Genomic DNA, 23,986 nt, shown 5'->3' with positions numbered 1-23,986 from the left:
GTGAAAAGGAAGACTACTTGAAAAACAATCCATTCTGCCAAGCTCCAATGTGGGAAAGCACTTAGCTTCCTAGGAGGAGCTGTCAATATTATGCACAAGAAGCTGTATTTGTAACTCTTTAAGTCACTGTGACCAAAACAACTTAAGTAGGAAGGTGTCATTTGGGTTAGTGGTTCGGGAGTGCTTGGTCTATACAGCTTGGACCCAGGGCTTGAGCAGGACATCATGGCAACAGGAGAGTGGTGGAGGATATGACAGGCGGGAAACACAGAGTGAAGATGGAGCTTAGCTGAGAGACCTGGGAAAGTTTGTCACGCCACCCCTACCCCATATCACAGATGGAACTGAGACCCGCCACGGTGGGTGAGCATGGACATAGTGGCTGAAGACCCAGGGTTCATCCAGACTCTCATGAAGTGTTCTTTTCCCAGTGTGGGCTACCTGTTTTATGAACCAGTAGCCTAGACACCTGCTGACGACTCAGGATTATGACTCCATGCCTCAGATCACAGAGCCCAGAAGGAAAGAGCGATTATCCCTCCGAGAGTTGTATTTTGGGTTTCCCTTGGACATATGGGAGCAAGCACAGGTGGGCTTCTGATATCATGAGGATGTTAAAGACCAACATGCTAACTTGACCATCACCATGGAGTCATTAAAGGCGGACTATGCTCAAAGCCTGGTGTTAAGTTCTTATCAAAGGAAGTGGGAGCAGTGACCCTAAACACAGAATGGCTTTCGTTTTACAGAAGAGCAAAACATTTAATGCTTATCAATAATGAAACAACTATCAGAGAAGAAGACGACAATGAATGGTAACAAACAGAACACCATGCAGGGGCCTCACAGAACATTATGAGAACAGCGTTTTAAACTCTCTGGTGGGACTTGATTTTGGAGCTCTAACACTAGATGCTCCGAGGCTCATGAAATGGAAACATTGTGTTTACCTCGCTTACACCCGGGGATGTACAGCAGGTTCCAGGCAGGAAACACAGGCCCAGCAGAAAAACAGTGCTTGAAGGAGGGGTAGGGACACTGTGGTGGGGAGGGAGGAGAATCATCTTCTCAACTTTCAGAGAAGAGAGGAAAACATCCAAGAAACAGGATGCAGATTGGGATGATGTGGAGTGCATCTTATGCTTCTTAAGGCTGAGCACCTGAGATGGAATGCCTGTGTGTTTTAGCCCAAGTGTCTGTGCACAGGATGCAGTAACTACCCAGGGCCCCATGGGAATGCGGAACGTGGATATACAGGGAGAACAAACTCCAAGAGTGAGCTGGACAAACCCAAAAACTGTGGTGGTTTGAACAAACTTGGCACATGGGAAGTGGCATTATTAGGAGGTATGTTCTTGTTGGAGTAGGTGTGTCCTTGTTGGGGGAAGTGTGTTACTGTACAGGTGAACCTTGAGGTCCTAAGCTTAAGCTCTACCCAGGGCAAAAGAGACCTTCCTGCTGACTACCTGTGGGAGACAGTCTCCTCATGGCTGATGATCAAGATATAGAACTCTCAACTTCAATAGCAAGATGTCAGCCTGGATGCTGCCATGCTTCCTGCCATGATAATGGACTGAACCTCTGAACCTGCAAGCCAGCCTCAATTAAATATTTGCCTTTATAAGAGAGTTGCCTTGGCCTTGGTGTCTCTTCACAGCAATAAAAGCCCAACTAAGACACCAGCCGCCCAGAGGGGAAGAGACAAGAGTTGAAACAGTGCACAAAGCAAGAACATACAGGTGGGGACACTCGGTATGACCGTCGAGGGACAGAATCCAGGAAGGCTCCCACAAGGGTTCCTATGGCCAAGCTTCCTGGAGCTGGGCCTCTCTCTCCCCCAGACTCCTACTGAGTGGCCAACAGTCTTGTGTGTACTTCATGATCTCCAAGCCACAGGTCAGAAACTCAACTTTATCTTCCCCTCTCTTCTTGCATTAAACTCCCAATTCCCTTCCATGACTCAAAATCCTGCTGCTCTTCCTACTCATGTAGGGTTGATCACAAGAGGGCACCTGATGCCCTCTTCTGGCCACTGTGGGTACCTGCACTCATGTGGCATACACATGAATAAAACATGAATAAAAATAAGACTTTTAAAAATTATTTACCACCCCCTTCTCAGATTTCAGGGTCTGGGACATGGCTCAGTAGATAAAGTACTTGCCATCCGAGTTAGGATCTACAGACATCCACATAAAGTCAAGAGACAGGGGTTCTCAGCAAAACCAGTGAGCTCCAGATTCAGGGAGAGGCCATGTGTAAAGTGGATAGCAACTCAGAAAGATACCAGACACCAGTTTCTGGCTTCTGCATGCATTCACACATGCAAACACATATACATACATGCACATATGTATTTAAATCATATACACATATACTCACAAAAAACTAAAGCAGACTTCATACATCTCTTCTCCCCTGCACAAAATCCACAAAATTGCTTGCTAGCTGCAGAACAAGATGAGGTCTTCAGACTTGATATCATGCTCTCCTTGTGTGCCTGGCAACTTCCCCATCTGCAGCTCCCTCTCTACCCAGTTGTTATGTACTGCATGAACATCCCTGACCCTCCCTTCTTCTAGAGCTCTCAACGGGAAAGTAGGTAGTATAGGAAAGACTATAGTTTCTTCTTTCACACAGCTTTAAGTCACCTTGAAAGTCTGCCCTGCAAACAACTTTATTTGACAGATGTCCTGGCAGAATCCCCTACTCCCTAAAATGTGGTAAGCTGGGAAGGTCTTCAAGTTAGAGCTTGAAACTTAAAACAAGAACATCAGAAGTTTAAAATGTTAGTATCTAAACTGAATGATTTTTAAAATTAGAACTCTGTCGCGGATACAAAGAAGGGCACCAAACTCAAATAATCCAGGAAGTAGTCGGTGTGAGCAAAACCTGGTGTTATCCAACACAACGAACAAGAGGGCTTAGTGGCAACTGTGCCCTGTGTTTGGATTTAGGTTGAACTTGCAGGCTTCATCCTGGGCAACTTCTTGGTTTGATGGGTAGTCTTCTCTGGACACCCACAAGCAAACTGAAACCTCTATCCAACTTCCCAGGGCTGTCTTAAGAGGGCTGATGTCCTGCAAAGCCAGCAAGGAGATAGCAGACTTTCTCAAAGCTAAGGAAACAGCTTAACATTTACTATAGAATCTAGAATGTTTCAAAACTGTCACTGTTTCACTCTTTTGTCTGTATTCCCAAGAATGTCTAGGCCTTTGGGCATCAAATATAGGGATGTAGCTCAGTTTGTGGAATGCTTGCCTAACAGGCATGAAGCTCTGGGTTCCATCGTGACCCCATAGAACTGGGCATGGTGGCACATGACTGTATTCCAGCACTTAGGAGGTAGGGAAGATACCTGGAATGTTTAGCATTAGAATCTGAAACACAGCAGGACAAATAGATACACTTACAGTCAATCAGCTTGAGCGAAATCAGAGTGAAGGGGGCCAGGGCTTGTGGTATTGGAAATATAGAAAAAGTAGTAGTGGAACCTTCAATGACAGGAGTCATCCTTAAAAGCATCTTAAAAGAAGCAGGGACAGGGGACCACATGGACCAACAACAACCAGAAAAACAGAACTCAGTCTGAGAATATCACAAACCTATTATATAATTAAAAAAATACTAAGCCACTAAACTCAGACTGAATCTAAAATTACCAGGCATGCATCCAGGCACATCCTCCCCCAACCCCATACACACACACATGCATAGACACACATATCAACATATGTATGTTAGGTAGGTGTAGGGTTTGGAAGACTTGGTCCCTAGCTGGAAGAGCTTCTGGGAGCTGATGGGACTATGTGAGTTCAAGCTAAGGGGTGGCTTAATCCACTGGTGGACTCATAATCCGATGGCTTTACTGGGGGTGACAGAAGCTAGGAGACTGGACCAGGTTGATGAAAGGTCATGAAGGGGTGTGCCTTTGAAGGGGCTCTTTCCGTCTCTCCCTTCTTCCTTTCTCCTCTGCTTTCCTCTCCCTCCTCTGGTCTCTCCCCCTCTTTCTCTGTTCCCTGGTTGTCTTATCACGTGCTTCTATAACCATGATATCCTGCCTTAGGCCAGGCCCCAAGCATCATGGGTTTATACATTCTGAAACCATGAGCCCAACAAAATCCTTCTTTTTACATTATTTTTTCTCAGGCATTCTGTCATAGCAACAAAAAGTGTTTATCATGGATGGTACTGGTAATTAGTGATAGATATCCCATAATGGAACTGTTGTGTAAATTTGTCTTTAACAGGAAAAAAAAAGTCAAAGACATCCATGCACCCATGAAATTAATACAAGAGTAAAGACACATGTTTGCTGGCTGGGACGAATGTTTTCAATCTCTGTCAGGAAGTTAAAGTTCACAGACAGAGCTCAGTTTGGCTGGCTACTTACCCCCTTCTACATTATCAAAGAAGCCTTCACTAAACAACCCTGAAGGAACAAGGTGAGACAGGCATCTTTTTGAGTAAAAGGAAAGACACAAATATACAATGAATCAGATGATCCTGGTCTCTATTGCCACAGTGATCTAAGTCACCCATCTAAAATACAAGCACTTCAGAAAACACACAGACAACAGCCACAGCCCATCAGCAAGCCAGTGCCTCTGCAGGGCTGGCTGGTGGCTGAGTTGATGGGCTGGCCTGGATCCTGGGCCACTTTAGGATTTACAAGGAAATCTACCAGGTTCAAGTAAAGAGCCAGGGTGTCACACTGACTTGCCTTCAGCCAAACCATTCAGCCAACTGGACTAAGCCTCAATTTAGCATCTTGTCTTTAGCTCAGACTTCTGGTTTGGGGATGGAACCCACAAATCTATGCACGATGGGCAAGTGCTCTACCCCTGAACTACACCCCAGTCTGCTGAGGCAGCTTTAGGGCATGAGGATTCTGGGAAAGGAGCATAGATGTGGAGAGAAAAGTCCACCTCTGGTTTACTGAAGGCCTTCTGACCTTTCAGTAAAAAAAAATTTTAAAAGAAATACAGATGTCATAGAAAAAGCAACAATTTACATGCCCGGAGCAGCAGGCAGAGCTGAGGGAAAGAGCTATTCAGATGATTAATCACACTCAGACTAACTTCCTCCACTCTGCGCTTCTGCTCAGTGTGCAAGAGACTTGCCAACTAGTTCCTTGTGATCTTCCTCTGCTCACCTCTTTTCCTCTCAAAGTCTGCACGCCTCGATTTGCACATCCGTAAATATCAACTTCTATGGTGTTACTTTTAGGGGGACAGAGTGCTGCATTAGTATTTCAGCAACACAACTGTCATTTTAGGAAACTTTAAAAGCCACTTTTTTCTGCCCCCACAAAATGGGATCACTTTCAATCTCTCCAATAGAACTGATGAGGAGAGACATAAAGATTTCAATTCAGTAATCAATCAAGAAGCATATGAAGGGTCTGTAGTGGGGGCCATTGAAACTCATATAGATGCATGTGTGTTGTATGTGCATATGGGTGTGTGTACATGTAGATGCATGTGTTAGATGTGACATAAGGAGCCACACCTCCACTGCTTCCTGCCACACGTTTTGAGACAGGGTTCCTCATTAAAGCCATAGCTCAGTAACTAACTGACTGGCTGGCCAGTGAGCTCCAGGGACCCTACCTATCTCTGTTGTCTCCATTGGGCTTACCATGGTGATCCAAATTCAAGTCCTCACGCCTGTGTAGCAGGCTTGTTGATGACTGAGTCATCCCACCGGGCCCTGGCTATTTTCTAATTAAAATGGGGAAAGGTGGGATGCAGGAGGGACACACTCCAGGGTCAGGCAGAGATTTCAAAAAAATCCATGGCTTGTTTAAATGCAGTAACAGTTCTCAGGCCACATAAAATTATTCCTCCTTCACATAAACCTTTTTATTTTTCACTCCTTCTGTAGCAGACACTCACTCTTTCAACCATGAACACTGCACCCATAATTGTGATCTAGGGCTTGTTTCATCAATGAAGTTGAAACCTGGTGCTGACATCAGAGCCATCTGAGGGAAGGAATACACAGATTCTGCATGTTGCATCCTTTACCACGGAGCCTTCCTTTGATACCCAGACCTTCAGCTCAGAACCTGGACATCTGGGGAGCCCTATGAGCCTACAGGTCACTCAGGAAGTGGTCTCATGCCTGATGAAGCACAGCAAAAATTCTTGGAAAGGTTAACAAAGGTGGGTGGGAATGGGAGCCTAATCTTTAGGGAAGTAGGCTAAGCAAGCACAGCTTGCCTGACTGAGCCTATTCTTCAAGAGAAACCTTAGAGCAAGCTGTGCCCATGTGGCACTTGTAAGGCTGCCTGGGGTGGCAATGTGGCATTGGTGCAGGTTTTAAATTTAGGGCAAGTTAGAGAGAGTGCTTATCCATCTGAGGAGATGCAAGACAGGTTAGTACTCAGATTTCTGCTTTAAAACAAGCAAGCAAACAAAACCAAACCTTTAGCACTCATTGATCTGCTGTCTATAGGGAATCACTGGCAGACGTGGTGGTTTGAAATGAGAGTGGCTCCCACAGGCTCAGAGATTTGAATATTTGGTTGTCAGTTGGTGGAACGATTTGGAAAAGATTAGGAAAGGGTTTATCTTGAGAGGCAGGCTTTGAGGTTTCCAAGCCCACACCATTTCCAGATAGCTCTTTCTGCTTCATGTGATTTCTCAGCTACTGTTCCAGCATCATGCCTGACTGCCACCATGCTCCCGCCATGCTGGTCATGGGCTTATCTGAAACTGTGAGCACCAGATAAACGTTTTCTTTCCTAAGTTACCTCACTCATGGCATCTTATCACAGCATCTTAAAAGTACCAAGAAGCTGGGCAGTGGTGGCACACACCTTTAATCCCAGCACTTAGGAGGCAAAGGCAGGTGGATTTCTGAGTTCGAGGCCAGCCTGGTCTACAGAGTGAGTTCCAGGACAGCCAGAGCTACACAGAGAAACCCTGCCTCGAAAAAACTAAACAAAACAAAACAACCCCCCCCCCAAACAAACAAACAAACAAAGTACTAAGAAAGTAGATTTTCCTTTAGGAGACTGGTCAGGGAGCAGCAGCTACTTAAAAAGTTCTATCTCGTTAGAAAGTCAAAGTGGAGACTGCACCAAGTACAGGGAGAGAAGGCAGAGCACATAGGGTGCAGGGTGTGAGAAGGCGGGCATCAGACTGTGCAGGTTGGTAGGTTCATGCTGGTGATGGGAGAGCTGTGGCCACTCTACAACCCAGCACCGCAAGACACATGCAATGCCTGAGGAAAATGCTGGGGCAGGAGACAGAATTTGCCCACTTACAACCCAGAAAATTAGCAAGAACACAATCCTTGCCTGAGATTCCTAAGTGGCCTCTGCCAAAATAGCAAAACATGAATTTAACACACGTATATATGCTTGCATGGGTGAAGACACACCTGACCCCAGAAGGCAGAAAGCAGCCTGGCTGGCAGAAACTGGCTAGAAGTGAGAGTGTTGACTCTTCAGTGCTGTCTTCTTTTCCTACAGACACATCCCTGAAATCACACCATACAGGATCCCTTGACTTAGAGAATGCCTCCGTGCAGAATGAACACTGAAAAGCCTGCAAGGGTTGCTTCTCACGAGGACAGAAACACAAGTCCCACCTGACAGAGCAAAGCCATCTCACAAAAGCAGCTCACCTGGAAATCTTGGTCGTCGATTCCAAACCTCTCCCGCAGATTCCGGAAGACCATTGGGCAGTATTCCTTAAACTTGAAATGGCTCGGCATGTTTTCCCTGCAAGGGTCACATTGTGGAGTGAGGCTCAAGACACACAGGAGGCTAACAGGCTTCACTCTGCCCGACCTGGACCTGTGTGTAGCAGTGAGGTTGTGAGAGCTCACTGCCCACAGCAAGCACCAGATTCAACCCAATCAGATCTGACAGAGGGACAGGTTGGAAATGCCCTCTGCTCTCACACTGAGACTGTGGTACCCCCTAACACTGGCTGCACATTGCAGCCATTCCCCAAGAAGAGGGGAGGGGAGGGACAAGCTGGAAGCACACAGTGAAGAGCAGAGAGGATGGCAGTGAGAAAGGACAGGTGACAACAGCAAGGTCACTGTGGAGGCAGCTGTCAAACAAGGCCGCCTCACACCCAAGAACCACATTCTAAATTCACACTAAGAACTTTTCCTCACTGGCAGGTCCAAGAGAAACTCAGGCCAAATGGCTAACTGTGGGGCCAATTAGCATACTAAAGCCCAGGCTGGCCTCCCGGCTTGGCTAGCTCAGTGCAGGGCTCCTCTCAGTTCTTCTCACCCCACCCCTACCTAAACCTTTCCAGCTCCCTTCCCCCAGCTTCCAATCCTAAATAGCCCTGCCCTGTCAGCCCTGTGCTCTCTTGGCCCACTCTCTCACTTGCCTCTCTCTTGGTTCTTTTGTCCAACTGTCTCTCTTGTGCTCTCTTGACTTTCTCTTTTGTCTTCCTTTCTCACCCTTCCCTGTCTCCCACCCCTTATGGCCCAGTTCAGTCTGCTGACCATATTCAGGGTTCTGTTTGTCTCTCCGCTCTGGACTTCCCCAGATGCCCCTGGCTGCACTCTCCCTCATCCTTACAATAAAGCCCTTCCCCTTCACCACACTTTTGTGTGTTTATACATACAAAGTCAACCTGTAAACATGATTATGGGAATTTATGAGTTCACATCAGAACAAAACCATGGTTAACACACTGCATGGAGGGCAGGGGTAGCTCAGTGGTCGAGCCTAGCATGTGTGAGTCCCTAGGTACAATCCCCAGTACTAAGAGAAAGAGGAGAGGAGGAAAGAAATTTCACACTCACGAGAGGTTACTCTAAGGCTCGCCTGACTCATAGAGAACCGCCCCTCCTCTGTGCTCTCACAAAACGATAAATACAATTTGTGGACACCCCTCTATTACTGTTCTCTATACAGGAATGACAGTAATTTGTGTATGTGTCAGTTTCCAATTACCGTCCTGGCTGCAGTCCCTGTGGAGGAAGCGCCATGCTGTAGCTCTAGGTTTTGAATAAACTGACTAATTGACATCAAAGGTATCCCATTCACATGAAGAACATTATTGACACCCAAACATGATATGCAGTTATGTTTTATAATAACACACCTTAATTATTAATTGTTTTAATGTTGTCATTTCTATTCATAAAGCCACTGTTTTTAGAGTTTTGTGTATAAGAGGCAAAAGTCCATAACTGCTCAAACAACCCAAGTAATTTACAGCTCCGATCATTTAAGTAGTAATGAGGATGTCACTTAATGTATAAGACACTCATAGGGCACATATGCCATATGGCAAAGGGATATTATCCCAGGGGGCCCACTACTGCTCTCTGAATGTGACAGATGGCTGTGTTTATCACAGGACTAAACTTCATCAGCAAAACTTTACTCCCACCCATTGAAAAACACGTGTGATTACAGAAAGTCACAAAAGTCCTCGTCTGCCCAGCCAGGGAGTCTCCAGAGAAGCTGCACCATACTTACTTGTTAAAAAGGTGGTTGTCAACCTTTATCTTTGAGTAGGCTTTGAAGTCATCAGGCATCAACATGACAGGGATTTGAACGTGGCTCAGTTCATTGATCTAGAAAAACACAATGTAGATAGCATTGGTTATTTAACCATCCTGGGGAGGATGCCACATAGTGGCAAAAAACCTGGGAGAACAGGAACTGTGCCTTTCCTCTGCTTCCCACCAGGAACTCTTTCCCTGGTTGTCCTCACTCCCTCCCAGCTACCGCCCAGGTTCTTCTCTCCCTCCCACACTGAGCCTGGGTGATGCAGAAGGAATACAGGGGGCCAGTCCATAAGGCCACTTGTCCCTTAGGGATGCTCCACCCTCATTCTGTCTCCTTGTCTCCTTCCAGACACACAACTCCACTGATCCCACTTCAAGGACAACTTCCTCTGTGAACAAAGTATTATCAGAGACAGAGGAATATTACCTGTGAGGTAAGTATCTGTTAAATTCAGACACGATTTATATTTTGGAGCACCTCAAGAATGGTGCAGATGTCCATATTCATTCTTTTCTTAATTACAGGGATTGAGTTTAAATGTAAGTATTGGCATGGAGCTTGAACATGAAGTTGAGACCTTCACTCAGGGAGATGGCTTCATGGGAATGAGAAGCTCAAATACGGCTTAGGAGCAGAAATCGAGTCACTTGGGTGTCTGGAGGAGGAGGATGGCAAGTCTGAGGCCAGCCTGGGCTACCCAGTGAGGCTATCTCAAGAAAAAACAAAAAGCAAAGATACAGGCTTCAGAGGACAAAACACAGCATCCCATTTCTTTTACACCACAGGGGGTGCTGGGGATGAATCTGATCTGTGCATGACTGTGAAAACCTGGCTTTTTTTTTTTTTCTTGTTGTTTTGCACTTGATCCCCATGCTATTTTCTCCCTTGATGATTTCAATAAAAACATTAAACCACTTTAAACATGTGTACTTTCTGAGCTATGGAAGGTACTCTGAAGGGTTCTTGGTTGCAGAAAGCAAAAACAAAATCAAGCAAACAAGCAATGAGTTTCTTGCTAGGATGGGGATTTGAATGCATTAATGGCTTCTTAGACAGTGAGCTTGATTTCAGGACACTGCAGGCTGCTGCTGGTTGCAACATTTTGTCAGGCAAAGCTGATAGCAGTTGATGGTCTTAGAGGCTTAAAGAGAAAAGAAGAGCCTGAAAAGTGTTAATGCAAAAGGTAGAAAATGAGATGTAAGAAGTGGGGCTTGGCTTTGGGGCAGAGTTTACAGTCCATTTGCATTCTGAGTTGGAGAGGTCAGAGTAAAGGCATTGAGTAGATGCTGGAGGAGTGTGGATCAGGGAACAGGCATGGAGCCGGATGGATGCACGGATTGATGGATGGATGGATCAGCCTTTTATGTCTGAGATCCTTGCTCACGGTGTGGTAGATAGAGGAGCAAGGCAGCTGCAGGGCGAAGGCCATCACCAGAAATGAGAAGTCAGTGTCACACAGTCCCTTGTATAGGAATTGATAGGCAGGACACTTGAACCCAAGCCCCAGGCAGCTAATAGAAACAGTTGAGTCTAGACAGTGAGTGTACTGGGAACTTGGAGCAGAGGTGGGATAAACGGCTTGCTGAAGGGAGTTACATTAAATTCACCTTCACGCTGCACAGACAGTGCATGTGTATGTATTGTAGGTATATGCTGGGTTTGGGTGAGATGTATACTTGCTAGTGTCAGTACGTGGGTGTGGGTGTGGAGGTCCAAGGTTGACATTCAGTGTCTTCCTGGAGTAGTTCCACCCCTTCTGTTGTTGTTCATTGTTTTTGTTTTTGTTTTTGAGATAGGGCCTCTCATTGAGCAGGAAGATCATCCATTAGGGTAGGCTGGATGCCAAGAACTTCAGCGGCGGTCTGAATCCACTGCTGGGGTTACAGGAGCACGCACTACCTACTCAGGTCCTGGTGCTTGTTACAGGAGGTACTTTCCAGATCAAGCCATCTCCCTAGCTTACTTTCTCCCTTTATGACTGAGGAATAGGTTGACGTGGAGTTTAATCAGACATTCTTGGGCCATTTCATCTTTCCTTTACATTGTCTTTCACTTATAGTAGCTTTACATTGTCTTTCCCCTCCCCTACCAAGTCATTCGTTCAAACTTCTGGGTCAAGTGAATTAACCACCCATGAACACACAGTGAACCAAAGCCCCTGCCACTCAAAGGCAACTTTTAATTAGTAATCAATAGGTTTCCAACAGTATCTCTCGAGCCTCGACTGTTTCCTGTAGGAAGGCTTCACTCTGGTGCATAAGAAGCTTAGACTCATCACCAGCCTTACTGAAATGCATTAACTTCAGCAGTGCTTGCACACTGAAAGCTCATTCAACTCCCTGGGTGACTTCACTCCCTTTAGCCTATGAGCCTGCCATTCCGGGCACAGTCTATAGGGTTGCAAATATGTAATGAACTCTTACAACAGAAGGACAGCATAGCCTTCATACGGGGAGCCCTTAATGGTCAGCACACCTCTCTGGGAAAGTCAGTTTTGCTCTGCTTAGATAGACATAGTCACCATTGGACAAAGCTCAGCACTTTCCTAAGTGTATCAGATACATGTCCATGCAGAGAGGCCACTGGCTGGGTCTCCCTGTACCCTGAGAAGGACCTTGTGGTTCTGTTTATGCCGTACCAGTCACCCCCTAAAACACAGGTATTACTCTCTGCTGAGCCACTGGGTACAGAGACTCACAGTACCCAGGCCTCACAGACATGAAATAAAGGAGCTCTGTTGTCAGCATCAATGAAAGCAAGGCTATGGTGCAGTGGGGAGGGCTGGTACAAATGTCTGTTAGTACCAAGTGCCCAAATGACCTGACCACATTATAATTCAAGAGCTAAGGAAGGGGGCTGGGCAGAGGGGAATCGGCAAAATAGGAAATGGAGGAAGAGGGGCAGGCAGATGTCTTCTCTGTTCAGCTTTGTCTGAACACACTTTAATACTTGGGATTAATGCCATAGCTAATACTTACTGGACATCTGCCAGACACCATGCTGACCCCTCTAGACATGGCATCTAATCTGATATTTATAACCCAATAGTGTAGGTAGCATCATTCCCATTTCCCAGATGAGGCAATGCAGGCTTAGTGAGATTCACTGCCCGCTATTAGCTGGTCAAGCTGCAGCTGGAATCCAGCCCACAGTGAAGACTCCAGCGGTGGTCCTAGCAAGTGGCTACATTTCCCAAACTCAGGATCTTTTTACATTTCTACCAGCCTAAAGGGTGAGGATTCACAGCAAAGAGCCATAGAAAGCTCATTTAAAAATTACCCCTCTGTTGTGTTAAAAACTGAAGAAATTCTTTTTTAGAAAATAGTAAATGTGTGCTTAACTGAATGTGTGCTGCTGTCCACAGTTAGACTGAATGTGTGCTGCTGTCCACAGTTAGACTGAATGTGTGCTGCTGTCCACGGTTAGACCAGTCTCACCCACACAACCCAAGGTGCGATTTGTCCCTCAACTGTTACCACTTCTGTGCAGCTACTTGTGACTCAGTCACCAGTCTGCATCCAAAGCTGAAAGAATCATAAACAGTTATCACTGAAGGCACAAATCAATCTCCATAACAATTAATTATAGACAATTGTCTAAATTTCCCTCTAACTCATGGAAAACCCATGCATTACACACTACACAGCAGTCTTCTGTGGACTTTCCTAACAGCTCTCTGTGGAAAAGGGATCTTGACTTTTCTCCACAGAAGAATGTTCGGATTCCTATCGTGTGCAAGTTAGCTACAACATTGTAAATCCCAGGTTCATTGTTTCCTGTGAGCTACATGGCTGAAGTGAGTACCATCCCTGTATGTAAATTCACACCGCAAGCATGCATCTAAGCTTCAAAAATCAGGACCAAGGAACAGATTCTAGACAAGAAATAAACAAAACTTATGGCACATAAAGGCGACCCCACAAAGCTGTTTCATGCCGAGGCATTAAGAAAAATATATAGTTAACATATACTTTTTAAGCCAACTAAAGGATAAGTTCATAAATTTTAAGGCATTATTTATGACAATTAAGTAAGATGCATTCACCCTAAACATCATGTTTTTAGGCTAATAGATAATTATGTTTGGGCTTTTAATTATTTTTCTGTTTGTTTGTTTTGAGACATGGTCTCACTCTATAGCCCCTGACGGGTTGGAACTCACTACACAAACTAGGCTCTCTAACTCACAGAGACCCACCTGTCTCTGGGAGTGTACCAGCTCACTTGTCTAGCAAATGGTTTTAATTCAACTGAGAAAAATGGGGGAGGGATCAAAACCCCCAAATCTCTCACATGTAGAGGAGACTCGGACATTTAATCTGATTTTAGTAAAGTTACTTTTCTGCAAATGATGATTCACTGAGTTAAAACAGGACTCTGGGGTGTGCAGCTGTGGGCTACACTATCAGGAGCTTCCTGGGGAGCAGAGATGTCTGGGAGCAGCCAAGTCTACCTGAGATTGGGGCGGGATGTGGGGTGGCAACAGGAAGAGTGGGAAGGACCCAGAGATGTCCACTCATTCCTTCTCCAATCTCAAGAGAAGTAACCTAAATGCCTACGTTAAAACGTAGTTCAACAACAGAGAGAAACCTATAAGGTGGTAACTGGACCAGAATAAGCACCAAAGAGTCACCATTAACAAAGACCCAGCAGGAAAAAGGGTTAGCATGCCTAACTGGGCATGGTTAATTAGAATGCGGGTTACCATTACTAAGGGTGCCATGCCAGATTTCCCATACTGGGTTTTGATTGCTTTTGGCTTTCTCAGAAGGTAAACAGCATGACTGATTCCTTGTTACTGTTTTAAAGAACACCCCTTCCGCCAGGCAGTGGTGGCACATGCCTTTAATCCCAGCACTTGGGAAGCAGAGGCAGGTAGATTTCTGAGTTCGAGGCCAGCCTGGTCTATAGAGTGAGTTCCAGGACAGCCAGGTCTACACAGAGAAACCCTGTCTCGAAAAACCAAAAAGAAAGAAAGAAAGAAAGAAAGAAAGAAAGAAAGAAAGGAAGGAAGGAAGGAAGGAAGGAAGGAAGGAAGGAAGGAAGGAAGGAAGGAAGGAAGGAAGGAAGGAAGGAAGAACACCCCATTCCATCAGCACCATTCAAAACTAAATACGTCATACTTACTGGACTCATCCTAAGAAGTTCCCTGCAGCCCTCTGATAAAGCACACAGATTTTTCTACCAAATCATTTACTTTAAGCACTTTTTTTTCTGCCCTAAGGTTCATTCCACTTAGGAAATGAATGAAAACGGTATTTATAGTGTATGGCAGGAATCAGAGGCCGTGGCCAGTTCTACCAACTCCCACACCTGAGGGGTCCACACTCACACAAATGGGAACGTTCACTGATTATTACTGATACTGAAAAAAAAAATGACCTCCAGGTGCATTTTCTAAGAAAAGATTTTCCCCTGTGTGACTTAAAAAGCCACTGAGATTCCCTGCCCCAGCTCTTTTTGAGCAGCCTTATTTGATATCACAGGGGATGCAGACCAAAGAAACTTATTGAAGGTTACAATTTGCAATTGAAATAAATTGCAAATGAGGAAAAACACAGATATCTTGTTTCAACAATAAAAACAAAACAAAGCAGAAGAGTAGCAGAGAGTGAACAAAATCACAACAACAACAACAGCAACACATTTTCAAATTACATCTTTCCTACTAACTTAACTTTGGGGAGAATTACCTAATTTTTTTTTAACCTAAATTGTTTAAAATCAGATTTTAGTATTAATTGGATAGTCACTTGTAACTAATAAGTTCCATGCAAGGGAAAAACAAATCTTCAATAATTTGCACATCATTTGTAAATACTTTTTACAACCTTGTCACAGATAGAGGTTGAAACAATTAAGAACTTTCAAAACCAGTGCAGACACAGGCATATGGCCCACACTTGGGCCGGAGTGGCTCTGGTGACAGTTAACCCTGCAAACTGAATACCAATTAGAAAGTTCTGAGGTTTCGGTGGGGCAGGCAGAGCAAATTAGAGCCAATTACAGGGGCAGGAATAACAGGCTGCTGAAGGTGTTTGCAAAGTGTATCTTTACTTGTTACTGGGTGAGGCCAATTTTCTACAGCCGCTCCATCAATACTCATTTCTGAAGGTATTTTGGAAAAGCTAACACTTCCATATTTGCAGATCACAGGATCCAAGAGTGAGCTACCTTCCACTATCTAGAAAACAATGTTTCATTTTGACAGGGCAAATGAAATTGTTCTGATAGCAAAGCTCAGATACAAGCACAGACAAAAGGGTCTGTCTCCTTCACCTGCAAACTCAAAACCCTAAATTAGTCACTTAAGGGTTTATTTCCTGTTGACTAAAAGCAATCAAGTCAATCTTTTGAACAGTGGCTACTTGATTAAAATAATAATAAAATCAGGAGCAGTATTTAAACTCTGGCTTAAAATCTTACTTGGGTTTATAATACAAATATAAACTCTACCATCCAGCAACACATTGCCCCAAAGCTCTATCATCAAGAGTCATTTCCCTACCTGTTCCCTCCCCACATGCATGTGTGTCTGTGGGTGGGTAGTGTGTGCTCATGTGTATCTACACACTTGTACATACAGAGGTCAACCTCACGTGTCAAGTCCTTAGGAGCTATCCAGTTTGTTGTTTTGAAGAGTCTCTCACTGACCTAGACCTTGTCAAGTTACCTAGGTTAGCTGGGGTAAACCCCAGGGTTCTTTCTGTGCCTGCCTCCTTTAACACAGCAATTATAAATACATACATTTTTTTTTTTTTAATGTAGGTCCTGGGAATTGGAGTCAGGTCTTCCTGTCTGTGAGGCAAACACTTTTCCAACTGAGTCATCATCTCCCCAGTCCAGTACCACAGAGATTTCTGATGGACACGCCTCAGTGGCTGGCCCACTACCAACTCAAAGAATAGATTCATGTTAAAATTTACCACCCATAAAACACAGAATCCAACATTAAATTGCGAAGTAAGACCAGAAATCTGTAAGTTATTCCAGAAGCATATGGAGTTTAAAAAAAAAAAATCTAAGAAAGACGTTGCCAATGAAAACAAGTGTTACAAAGTGGTCCGCTGAGAAGGACCCCAGCCTTGGAGTCTAGAGACCCATGACTGAGACTGGTCTTAGTTCTTCATTCAGGGCCCAGAGGCCCCTGATCTCATCCTTTGCCTTCAAAATGAGCTTGAGAAGAGATGTCAAATGATGTACTTTTTCAGCTGGGTAATTTAGAAATTGCTTGAATTAATTACTTGTCTATCAGACTTCAGAAAATTTACACACAAAGCTGGATTTCTGGCCTCTTTTAGAATAGGCAGGTTAAGCCAGGCGTGGTGGTGCACGCCTTTAATCCCAGCACTCGGGAGGCAGAGGCAGATGGATTTCTGAGTTTGAGGCCAGCCTGGTCAACAAAGTGAGTTCCAGGACAGCCAGTGCTATACAGAGAAACCCTGTCTCGAAAAACCAAAAATAAAAAAAATAATCTGGAAAGTTTCAAAGGAGCACATCTTTCTTCTCAGTCTCTACCTAATATACTCAAATAATTTACGACTTCCTGTAAATTCATCTTGTAAGGAGGATGCTCTCATTCCATATACCCTGTGAGGTTAGGATTCTATCAGGACAATGGGGTGCTGACAGTCATTCTGGCAGGGATCCTAACTCTCACAGTCCTTTGAGAATGAGATGCAAGTGGCCATGCAGAAGATAAGTTGGCTTGTCCACACCATGTTCCCACTGGCATCCTCGAGAGTCAAACACATATGCTTAGAAAGTAAGCAATGTAAGACAGCCATGCATCTTAGCCTGCCAATCACACAGGCATCATTAGTAAAACCCACAGATGACGGGAAAGGATTTGGTTTGGAGTCCGGTTTTATTTATTTATTTATTTATCCCCCAGAGAGATTTTTTAAAAGAGATTTCACTGCTGGCCTAGCATTAAGATTCCAGAGAGGAAAAGCTGGATTCCTGGTCTCTTAGGCTAGACTCCTGTTTTCCTTTCCAAGCACACAGCAGAAGCGCAGCCAGCATCACTACCCAAGATATGCCCCACAGAACAATATGAGGAAAGCGACCATTATGCCGGTAATGGTGTTTTCCCAGACTCCTGCTTGGAGTTGATGAATTGACTACATTTTTATTTCTTTTCCCTTCCAGAAATCCTACTGGAATGACAAAAAAGGAAGTAGGGGATGAAAACCAAAACAAACCAACAGAAAACAACAACAACGCAAAACAAAAACAACAAAAACTCCAACCCCATGGCAAAGACAAACATACCACAGACAGAAGAGGAGACACCACAGAGAATCTTTAACAGGCAGAAAGGAAGCAGACTGTTACTGACAGAAGAGAGACAAGGGCCAGGGACTTGAGCACCTGGGTTGTCTCCACAGCTGGACTTCCACATGCAGAGACAAGGGCTGATTACTTAAGACCAGGTCCCAAGAAGCTCTGGGTTTGAGAGCAGGATACCAGCTGGGCCCAGGAGTTAACAGAAACTGTACTCCGACTCCTGGGCCTGAACCTCCACCCTCTTCCCTGCAGTCCAGGCCACTCTGTTAGGGACACCGGAACACTCCCCCACCCCTTGGGGGAAAAGCCCTAGAGAAAAAATTCCACCATGGGCAGTATTACGAGCGAGCTACCTTGCTTTTAACCCACCCACCTACCCACCAGCCAATAGGCATTACCCTCCATGCACCCAGAATTCACCAACTGGCAACCAGAACCTCACTCAGTCTGGAATATGAACTAATATCAACAAGCTGCCAGATGGCTGGCTTTTTTTTTTTTTTCATGTATATGTGTCAAGTGTACACACTAAGCCTTTGCCATGATCTGTACACTGATTTCATCAGATGCATCAGTGGCCCCGATCCTCAGATTCACACTGTGCTTGTCTTTAGCTGAGTGAAACAAACCCCCACAAAGCAAGCAGGTGCTTAAAGGGAAGTCCGCAAAGAAACCTCTGATCAAGCTACTGCTAATCCGGAGTGAGCGAGCAGGGACCAGGGGGGCAGAGCTGACCTTGCTCTGTTCCCTCCAGATCAGTCAATACAAATGCTTTGTGGAATAAAGAACTGTTGTTCAGAACAACGGAAATGACTAGAAAGACTTCAGGTAAAACATGGGTTGCTTTTCAACTATATTTGGTAATGACAACCCACCCCTAATCCACACTGCATCTTGAGGATCTGTGGAAGGAATGGCCAGTGAGGGCCTGGAGACAGTAATGTGCTACATGTGACACTGAGCTACCAAATGACTTCACTAAAATTTCATGGTTAATGTGCATATGCCTCATACAAGGTGCCATTAACAGCAAAGCCCAAACACACAAACACTATGATTCCTGTACAACACTAGAGAGAAAAGCTCAGCGTAGATGGTAAAGATGCACAAAATCCAATGTGAGATCAAATTGGCACAAATCCCTCTGCCAGGTAGTACCTACTGTTGGCAGATGCTCTTGGGGCAGGGTTAATACTTCAAGACTTAAAAATAGAATAAATTACACACCCTGGGGAGCTTGCTTCATAGTTGCACTGAAGTTCATTCTAGCAATCCCTGGTTTGGCATTGCTAAGTGACTGCTGCATTGAAGAAAGGCTGTGTGTGGTGGTTCAGAGGAAAGCCAAGCAGGATGAGTCACACATGACACTTTAGACACTGGTGAACACTGCCAGTCCCCAGAGGGGCAACTCAGCAGAATTCTACCTAGAGGCAAAACCCCCATACATGGTCCTTCCACTTCCTTTTTGGAGGGAAAGGTGAGACTCTACAGTAAGTCAGAAAGTAACACCTCCCGAGAAGCTGAAGCTTTGAAGCCAGAGTTGTATAAAAAACAGGTATTTCTAAGTGTCCATGTTTGCCAGCTTGCCAAAACAACTGCACTTGGGCCAGCCATGAAAACTCTTCCATCCAACACTCCTTACAGAATGCTCTATGGAGCGCGTGAGAAGTGTGTCCCAGAGCTCTGGTCCATTTACTCCCTGCTTTAGCACATATCTGTTGGACTTCCAATGAAGGACAAACCTCCTGGCCAATTTTGAAGTTTTCAGTAAAATACAATTTTATCATTTGAAAGTCAACAAAATAAAACTTCAGTACAGCCGGCAGGGGTTGATAAGGGAGGATGTGACAATTTGCCAAATACAGGCAGCGGTGATGTTCTGTCATTATCTGGATTTATGTATTTTTGTGAGGTGTAATTTTCAACAACAAAGCTATTAAAGCCAAGAAGCAAATGGCACAGAACTCAGAAGTAAGCTTCCAAAAAGTCACAATTAGGATACAACTTTGAAAAATAATTAAACAATTCTAGTTAGTACTTGCACTTAAAAAGAAAAGAAAGAAAAAGTCTGTAATAAAAGCTACATGTTTTTTGGTGTTCTAATTATTTATATACTTAATTGAACTTTTAGAGTTTGCAAATATGCTATAAAGTCTATATTAGCATGTATACATAAATACGTACACGTTAGTATGGCCACCCAACCTTTCAGTACTTTGTTTTGAGAATTTTCAGTGTCTTTACCCATCAAACTCTAGGTGGAAAACAGAAAAGCTGATGCTGGGCTTCAGGGAATAAAGAGCTCCAGGATCTTTCTAACACAGGTTTTTTCCTGGACGTAGAATTGGTACCTACCCCCTCCCCGCCTCACTCACCCCTTCTCTTCCCCCCTTCCCAGACAGAGAGCCCATCCTTTCACATGGCCATGTGGTCAGGGCAACATCACCCTTTTAACCCCTGTCAAAACCTCCCCATAGGCTGCTTTTCCCCTGTTAACATGAAGTATGCTGGTTCTCACCAAGCAGTAATGGGTGGAAACGGCACCAAGGGAAAACTGCACTTCCCAGGCCATGAGAAATAAAGGGAGGACTCCTTCCAACAATCCCTATACCCAGCTCTGAAGTCTGGTAAGGCCACCGGCATCCTTTCCACCAAGACCCTGGAGTCCTGAAGTTGACTCCAGAGACAGAGGTGTTAACCACGGTGGCCCAGCCTTTCTCATGACATTTTAAAATGAAGCAAGAGTCCAGTGCACTCTCCTCCCATTGGCTTGTGTGAGCAGTCATTTAAAGTTTCAAAACCTCAAGTGTGTGGGCTACAACTGTATTATTCCAAGGGGGTGAAGCTCAGTGGCCATGTGCACTCAGCATGTGTGGTGTGCTAGGGTCTATCCCTAGCAACATGCATGCACTACCTAAAGATTAAATGGGTGAACTTTTAGTACATAAGTCATGTTGTATGCCTATAATAGTTCCTTATCCCTCATTTTCTACTGAAAAACTTTAATTAAGGTTTGAACTTTCCTATATGGTGTGCTGAACAGGTATTCATGGAATTTTGTGGGGGTTTTTGGGTGGGGGTGGGGGTGGGGGCTTGACACATTCTTTGGCCTAAAATTGTTTTAGCCATGTGTAAATAAATGCACTGTAAGGGAAAAGCAAACAAGCAAACTGAGAAGCAACTCAAATTTTATCTAAAAAAAGAAATAACTGTTTAGCAAACCATCTCCACAAGCTTGTGAATTCAAGCAAGACCACGCTGCGTCTCAGGCAGGCATGCAGAGGGCATGTTTCACATAACTTTCCTTTGTGAAGGAAAGAATTTCTACACATTGAGGGTATTCTTCTCTTATGAGGTATTCTAAAAATCTTTCAGCTTAGGTTTTACCACGCCTACACACAGTCAGTTACAGCAGACTACAGAAAACCCCTTATAGATTAAAAAAAATTAATTAACCTATGTGAGACAGGCGACTCATGAACTCTAGGCAGCCAACAATGACCTTGAACGTGAGCCCCTTCTGCTCCCATCTCCTAAGAGCTGGGGTGAGAGGCTTGCACCACGGCACGGTGCTAGTTGGATTTGTTTGTTTGTTTTTGTCAACTTGACATAAGCTAGAAGCATCCGGGAAAAGTCCTCCTTGCTTCAGGAAGTGCTCCCATCAGCTTGACGTACACATGAGTCTGTGGAGCATTTTTTGATTAATGATTGATGTAAAAGGGGCCAGCTCACGGTGGGGGGCGTTGCCTCTGAGCAAGTAGTTGTATAAAAAAGGCAGCTGAGCAAGCCAGTAAATAGCACTCCACCATGGCCTCTGCTGTAGCTCCTGCCTCCAGGTCCATGCTTGAGTTCCTTCCGCCTTAGGACAGGCTGTGATGTGGAAGTGTAAGCTAATTAATCCTTTCCTCCCCCCAAGCTGCTCTTGGTCATGGTGTTCTAGCATGGCAATAAAAAGCAAACCAGGACACATGACTAAGCATGGTTTTATGTGGTGCTGGCGGCTGGGCCTGAGCGCCATGCATGCTAGGCAGGCACTCCAACAGCTGAACTACATCCCAAGCCCCTATTTTATATTTTGGTGTGAAGTAAAGGTATGTGGTTGAGAACAAGATTGTGTGCAGAGATCAGACCCAAGACTCTACCCATGCTCAGCCAGTGCTCCACCACAGAGCTATATATGCCCTAGCCTCAAATTGGATGCTTTAAAACTTTTTCTGAGATGCTTGCATAGACACTAATAATGCACTAAAGTGCTTTGCAAATAACATACATCAAACAAGTAGCATGGGGGGAAAAATCAACTTGCAGCCAGCTTTAGCTACATTGTGGGTTCTTTTTTCCATCCTTTCAACCCTAACACTAGATAGGAGAGAAAAAAGAATAGAGGGAGGAGGCTGCCTTATCATTAGACTACTTCCTGCTGATTAGGGGTGTCAAGTTTCCTTGGGGCAAGTTTGATCTTCACAGTCAGGATATCTTATTTCTTCTTCTTGCTTCTTTGCACATGACTACTTAACTAACTACAACCAACCAACAGCCTCGGGCCCTAGCATTTATATACCCTAAGAGAGTCCCCAGAATTCCAAATGTCACACAATGCAGAAACACACCTGCTAGACCATCAGGCAGAGTCACAGCTGACACACTCAGCTGCCAGGGACAGTCTGAAGCAGCCCCACGTACTGCAGCTGGGACTAAAACAACAACAACAAAAATATCTCTGGGGGCTGGACAGATGGCTCAGTGGTTAGGAGCACTGACTGCTCTTCCAGAGGTCCTGAGTTCAATTCCCAGCAACCACATGGTGGCTCATAACCACTTGTAATGGGGTCTTCTGGTGTGTCTGAAGAGAGCAGTGGTGGTGTACTCATATGCAATAAATAAATAAATCTTTAAAAAATATATTTCTGTGTTTTTTTTTTAAAATAAACCAAAAGTCACTACAACAACTGTTGTAGTTTAAAGGTTCATTCATTTTTAAAAGCATGCCAGAGCAGTCTGCATATCTCCGAGCCACAAATATGCCTTTTTGCAAACTGTCAAAAGAACAAAAATGCTACTGTTTGTATTAATTATTTTAGGAAAAAAGAGTACTTGCCCGCACATGAGTGTGCCATAAATATTTTTCCTCCCCTCTTTCCAACACATCATTCTAAAGAGTCTATCACAATAAAAATAGATGGGCTGAGAATTAGATGACAGAGAGTCCCAATTCCTAACTCGAATTAAGGGTGTGATCTACCCAGACTTAACTCGGGCAAGTCCCTGGATTTTAAACTTGGAAATCTCTAAATGTTTGAACAAGAATTTGTACTTTAGCTATTAAAAATATCCAAAACGTTCTCATGTCACAATAGATCAACCACCTTCGGGGACATTTTTGAGGCATTTAGAACTAATCTGTTTTGTCAAGATAAAAACAAACAGCAGTCATTTAACCTAACCTTCCCTGCCTCCGGCATCACAAATACACTCCTAGACCCAGCTACACATGTCCTGAGAGGTCTTTCCGGGTTTATGCAGAAGATGATGCAGCGTTTGAATCTGGTTTCCCCAGTGTTTTGTTAGAAACACCTGTCTCTTTTGCATCAACTCCAGGCAACCTCAAGGGACAGGACTGTCCCTGTTACCGAGGATGGAAATCTAAGAAATAGTTACTTGAAGTTTCTAGCATGTGTTAAGCCAAAAATCTAGTAAAAAAGGAAGCCACTTGCTGTGGCTTTGTGCAGCCTTGTCATGATGCCTGAGGAGTTAAGATTTGTCACTGCTGCCATCAAACCAAGCAAGAGCCCTGACTATGTGAGCTGAAGAAGTCCAACTGTGTTCAGTGACAGCAATTATCAGAGGATAATGACTCCTTGTGCAAAGACAGTACAAGATGAATGGAAGAACAGACTCAACACTGACTATAGCTGCAGAAGGAACAAAACTTCCATGATGAGAGCAAAGCTGGCCTGGGCATGGCTTTCTTCTCTCTAAGATCACAAGTGCTAGAAGGGTAAAAACTACATATATTTGTTTTGTCTACATTCCTTCCCACCCCTGGGGACACTGTTTTAACTAAGTCCTGTACTTATAAACCATAAATGTGACTTGACCACTGCATTTAGAAAAGTGATTTTAATATTCTTATTAATCTTTCAGAAAGTTGCAGGGTCAATTCCCGTTTACCAAGCAAAAAGTTTGATCTGACTAAGTACA

At 44.4% G+C, this 23,986-nt stretch overlaps 1 protein-coding gene across 3 annotated transcripts in view; it reads right to left on the bottom strand.

Moving 5' to 3' along the window:
* Positions 1 to 23,986, bottom strand: part of Pip4k2a (phosphatidylinositol-5-phosphate 4-kinase type 2 alpha) — a 156,804-nt gene that overhangs the window by 55,477 nt on the left and 77,341 nt on the right. For all 3 annotated transcript variants that reach the window (XM_021151115.3, XM_021151106.3, XM_085835150.1), the window contains exons 2-3: positions 9,464 to 9,561; positions 7,636 to 7,732 (exon numbers count right to left, since the gene is read on the bottom strand). In XM_021151115.3, coding sequence (XP_021006774.1) covers positions 7,636 to 7,732; positions 9,464 to 9,561 — 195 coding nt within the window. The remainder of the gene's footprint in view (positions 1 to 7,635; positions 7,733 to 9,463; positions 9,562 to 23,986) is intronic.

The sequence above is a fragment of the Mus caroli genome, unplaced genomic scaffold (assembly GCF_978045245.1).
Source record: "Mus caroli unplaced genomic scaffold, Mus_caroli_1 scaffold_2, whole genome shotgun sequence".
Lineage (NCBI taxonomy): Eukaryota > Metazoa > Chordata > Mammalia > Rodentia > Muridae > Mus > Mus caroli.
This window is presented reverse-complemented; position numbering and strand designations above follow the sequence as displayed.